The sequence below is a fragment of the Egretta garzetta genome, unplaced genomic scaffold (genome assembly GCF_000687185.1).
Source record: "Egretta garzetta isolate BGI_Z169 unplaced genomic scaffold, ASM68718v1 scaffold310, whole genome shotgun sequence".
Classification (NCBI taxonomy): domain Eukaryota; kingdom Metazoa; phylum Chordata; class Aves; order Pelecaniformes; family Ardeidae; genus Egretta; species Egretta garzetta.
The window spans coordinates 1,088,889-1,094,341 of NW_009258296.1; the positions used below are offsets into that span (position 1 = coordinate 1,088,889).

At 43.7% G+C, this 5,453-nt stretch overlaps 1 protein-coding gene across 1 annotated transcript; it reads right to left on the reverse strand.

Moving 5' to 3' along the window:
- Positions 1 to 623: 623 nt before the first annotated feature.
- Positions 624 to 5,447, reverse strand: CTSV (cathepsin V). Its single transcript, XM_009638444.2, has 7 exons — positions 5,316 to 5,447; positions 4,854 to 4,976; positions 4,617 to 4,772; positions 4,035 to 4,259; positions 2,293 to 2,461; positions 1,834 to 1,951; positions 624 to 1,045 (listed from the first exon to the last, which is right to left on the reverse strand). Exons 1-7 carry the CDS (start codon positions 5,439 to 5,441, stop codon positions 946 to 948), a joined length of 1,017 nt encoding a protein of 338 aa, XP_009636739.1. The 5' UTR covers positions 5,442 to 5,447; the 3' UTR covers positions 624 to 945.
- Positions 5,448 to 5,453: the final 6 nt, after the last annotated feature.

Sequence of the window (5,453 nt, forward strand, 5' to 3'; positions counted from 1 at the left end):
TTGTATAGGAACAGCATTCCTTTCTTTCCAGCACTTTTTCCCCCCAGCCAAAGCTGGTGTAAGGGGAAGGTTAAGTGTACTACATATCTCAAGAAACAAGCTTTCTCTTCAAACGGCCCAGGTGCTTTAGGTGTTCCCACTATATGCTGTAAGGCTCAAAAAGGAGACAACTGCTCTAACTACAGAAGTGCAGTACTTTGACATGCCATAAGAATACACTGATGGTATTGAAGCTAATTGGAGATCAGATGCTGCATGCAGGACATGAAAAGACTATAGAGCTTTGTTACAAAGTACAAAAAAAAAAACCCGCCCAGAGATGGTACCGCCTCTAGGTCACAGGACTAAACCAAAATTTGCTTACACATTCCAGGGAGAAAAGTAGCTTCAAAGAATTCAGTCACTTCTACTTTACTTAATAAAGGGTATTTTTTCATTTTGCATTTTAAATAGTGTCCCAAATACTACACTTCACTATTATAAACAAACAGCTGTTAGCCATTCCCAGATAGAGTTGCATTTTAGTAATTAAGACAGGCATGGGTATAGGCCTCAGTTAGTAATGTGATCTTCAGAATGCCTATTTAGTAAGAGTCCCAAGTGGAAAAAACACAAAGAAAGTCAGCTGTACACACTGGAATTTAAGTGTTTATTTAAAAAGTAAACCTTTGGACACATTGCAATTTAAAAAAAAATACAAAGAAGAATCTATTAGATTAAGCAGTCAGAAGCCAGCAATATTACAAGCTGTTTACATACCAACATTTACATTAATTTAAAACAAGTGGCATGTCACAAACATGTAAAACGTACCTCAAAAGTTTAAAAAAATCAAGTTGACTTTTAAGGATACAAGTCTACCACATGTGTGAACATGGGTTTGATCATTCAGTTTAAATCCCCTCTTTTAAATCCCCTCTTGCACTGAAATGTTCAGTCTTCAAATCATACAAGTGGATAGCTAGCAGCTGTTGCTATTCCACAGTGGTTCTTCCTGTCCTTGGCCATGTAGATATATCCTTTGTTACCCCACTTCTCACCCCAGCTGAAAGCAGAAGTAAAAGGTTTGTTTTCATATTCAGAAGAGACTTATTTACAAACACACACCCCATAAGTGTTTAAATTGGAAACTGCTATCATCCACATTTGTGGAGAAAAATAAAGATAGCTGCAGCCAAACTAAGGTGCTTTCCAGCAATTAAATGTATGTTACAGAAGAGGCACCCTAGCTCACAGAAATAAAGGGTGCAGCCAATCCTGGATTACAGGTGCATGAAGCTCAGACACTGCTCCTAGCCAGCTTTAAGGGAGGACCAAGACTGCAAGCAGCACTTGAGGGTGGTGCCCCAGTAACGCTGAGAACATGAGACAGGCTCACGTGATGTGTCCCTTGGCATTAATTTATTGTTTTCCCTCCAACCTAGGAGGTAACTCTGTTTTTGAAGTAGAAGTGTTACCCTATTCCACACAAGCAAACAGCACTCTGCTTCCAAAAAAATCCATTACACCCCTGCAACCTGGTTTCTTCCTGCTCCCCTCTGCTCCACTACTTTATCATCCACTAGTTTCATGGGCTGTTCCAGTACTGAGGTCCCTTGAATTAACTGAAAAAGCTAAAGAATCCGTTTGCTGCTTTAGTCCTACTTTACTAGGCTGCCAGCAGCAGGAACTAGGTTTAACTTCTGTCATACAATACAGTCCAAGAACAGTCTCCAGATTTTCCACACACAGATTTTAATTAGTTGTCTCCCCACCCCCGCTACAAGTGATAAACTACCTTCTCTTCTCCCCTACCCTCCCCCAAAGAGTACAAGGCAGAGAGAGATACCTTACCTGTTCTTAACAATCCAGTATTTCTTCCCATCTACATCTTCCCCCTCAAAACCATAACCTACAACCAGAACACCATGGTCCAGGTCTTCACTGCTGCAGTCTGGCTCATAGTAGACACCTGCAGAGGCATAAGTTCACATGTGAACAAGCTCACCTGTAGGAAACCCTTCTGCCTCACCAGAAGCTTTGTGTACTTCAAATTAAATGTTGCACAGCTTCTTGAGAGTCGGAGAAAGGAGCTGTAAGTGAAGTGTATCACAGCAGAAACTGAGGGACAAGTATACACATGTGCAAGAGAGGTACAAAGTGTGGAGAACTCAGACAAGAATTAAAAGGACTCCTGATTATGTACAACGTCACAAGATCATAGTTGGGGTTATATTCACCTATTAAACTGAAGGGTAGTGAATACTGAGAATTTGAAAGTTCTCTGCACACAAGTTGCTAACAAATCCCTACCTGACTGATAGAACTGGAATGAAGAGTGGCCTGCATCAATAGCCACAGACACTGGACCCACAGATGCTACTGCTTTCATGAGAGCTCTTTCATGTCCTTGAGGGATGTCAACAAAGCCAGTGTCATTAGCAGCATTGTACTCTGCCTTGTAGCGACAGTCTTCATCATCCTAAATAAAGAAAGCCCTAGTTATTACATAGTTCTCCACTTAACACACAGGTAAGCACAGGAGCTACCAGACATTCTGTGACTTTGCTGCCTTGAAAACAAGGGACTGCAGAGGATCCAGTTGCCTCAGCAGTGCTCTGAAAGGAAAAGAGTAGAGGCAGAACACAGAAGCTGGTTTTGAGCTTCTCAAAAGGCACACAAAAAGCAAAATATAGTGGGGCCCAAAAGGAAATCTTTACTGGGAAGTGAAGGACCATTACATCCTGGAACCCTGCCTTCTTTGGTGGGCAGGACAAATCTCTTTTCAGAGAGTAAAGAAGCCCAGAATGCATTAATGGGCAATGGAAGAGAGCCAAGTATTCACTAATTACAAAGCAATCCGGAAACTGCTCATTGACCAAGCACTTAAATCCACAATTTTAGTCTGTCATAGTTTGAAGAACTGTACAGAATGATTTGGAAGTTAGTAATTTGTATTGTATGACCTTACATACAATATTCACATTAACTTGTGGTTCTTCACTTTTTTTTTACAGTGAAGCGCAAGCTGTTGGTGCCACAGGCCTTTACCTCAGGAGAGGCTTAGCTTGGAAGTCAGGCCATGCAAAACTGAAACAGATTAAGTATGCACATCCCTCCCTTACCTGTGTGGCAAGTACTTACATTGCCTCCCCCCAACTAAAGGAACAGAGAGTGCACCTGAGTTGCTTACTTTTTGTACTCAGCAAGTTATGCACTTCCTATAACCAACTGAGATCTCTGGATGAGCCAAGATTAGGAAAAAATTGAGATTACATGGATGCAGGTGAAGAGGAACCCAAATCCAAATGCTTCTATGTTGCTCACAACAAACAGCATTGCTGTTGCACATTCAGTCAACACAAAATAAGCTGCAAGGAAAGATACCCTATGGTGATCAGAACTCCCAAGTGGTGAAGAGCCCAAACCACAGGCTCTCAAGCGATACCACAGTTTACTGCTGCTCTTTTGTCCTCTCATGTCTGCTTAACTTTTGGTATATCATTAGGGGTACTTTTAGGTGTCTGTGCATTAGCTGCACTTATGTGCATTTAGTCCAGAAGCAGAACTTAAGGCATTGCTAACAGCTATAGTTTAGAAACAAATCACATCAGCTGCAAGAATTAGCTGGGCTATGGGTAGCAACCCGTAACAGCTCAGTTATGGGAAGCAGAACTGCACCCCGTTAAGTAGCACTGTTGACAAGGGCTGGGTCCTGGTTTCGTGTGTCAACCAAAGTAAGGCATGACAGGAGGACAGCAATGAGGGGGAGGAATAAAAATATTTGCTCTAGTTTTTCCAACTGTAGATTGGAACTGAAGATCTTACCAATCTTCCAATGACAAGATTTCAACCTCAAAGACCAGTGCACCACATGATACCTATAGGGGCTAGCAGTCATTCCAGTTTTCTTAGGAGAGATGCAACAGGAAGAACAGATGTACTACTGATTACTACTTTGACATTTTCCTTTCTAGGTATGAGTTTTCCAACACATGGTTTCCCCACACAAAAAGATGTGACACCTGCAACACATGTTCAGCTATTACACTTACTTTTGCGGTGTATGGGTAGGATTCCTCTGAATCAATTCCCCCATTATCCTGCACATATTGGAAAGCCTGGTCCATAAGACCACCATTGCAGCCTTGATTCCCTTCAGGGCGAGAGCAGTCCACCAGATTCTGTTCACTCAGCGAAACAAGTTTGCCAGTTTTTCTGAAGTGCTGCCCTTCTAGAGCTCCAGTTGTGCTGAAAGCCCAGCAAGAGCCACACTGCCCCTGAAGCAACAAATGAAATCACAAGTTACAAATCCGGATAGATTAGGCAATTGGAGTTCCCTTTACCACTGATGTAAACATGAAAAACACAAAAGCCATAAAAGACCAACTTCAGTCTCACACTCCTAGCATGTACAAGGGAAGATATTACAGGCTTTTCCATTCTTAGACATTTAGTAGAGAACTCCTAAAAAATCCTAGAGGGGTACAGCAATTTTATCAAAATGGCACTTGATTTAATGAACTTGCACTAGGCTTCATTAAACAAGTCCACAGTGTCTCTTCTTCTATGGAAATGTAGGTAGCACTCAGAAAACTCGACCTACAACTGGTTAAAAATCCACCATCAGCAAATACCTGGTCTTTAACTGGAGTTACATATCCCTTCTCCCTCCAGTCTACTGATCGTGGCACTTCCAGGAAGCTGGGCTCAAGAAACTGGGATCCTCTGTACCTCCGTTGTGACTTCTTGTGTGCATAGCCATTCATCAGCTGTCTGAACTCCTCAGTTGTCTGAAGAAAATTCAAGACATGCAGTCATCATCTACTACACACCACTGTTTAGAACTGTACGTCTCATGCCTCTATACATACCATGTCACCAAACTGATTCATCCCCAACTTGTAGCTGTGTTTTCCTAACGTGTGATCCAGATTATGGAGTTCAATCATTTTCAAGTTCTTCTCCCACACCACTCTCCTCCAGCTTTCCTCTCTCTGAGGGGCCAGAAGACAAGACACTTTAAGGAAGCAGTTCAAGCATAGTTCACTTGTGCGACAGCATGCTTCGTTAGCTTGGGCAAGCACGGGACTACTCAAATGGGAAGCCTGAAGGCTCTTTCCGAGATGGTCATTTTGCCACCCTCGTAACAAGCACGAGGGGCACCATACAGCTGAGCCGATGCTCAAACGTGGGAAAGGGAGCTAGGAAGGGGGGGATCACCCTCCCCAGGCGCAGACGCAGCCGGCGTTCAGGCAAAGCTGAGGTGACTCAGCTAGCAGGGCCCAGCTGGGCCTCCGCCGGGCTGAGGCGAGCCGGCAGCCCCGGGCGCTCACCTCATGGTAGGCCTTGTTGTGCCACGACTTCCACAGCTGCCAGTGGCCGTCCAGGTCGGGGTCTGGTCTCGGAGCGCCGAAGGCCAGTCCCAGGCAGAGGCAGACCACGGTCAGGCACGGATTCATGCTGGCGGATCT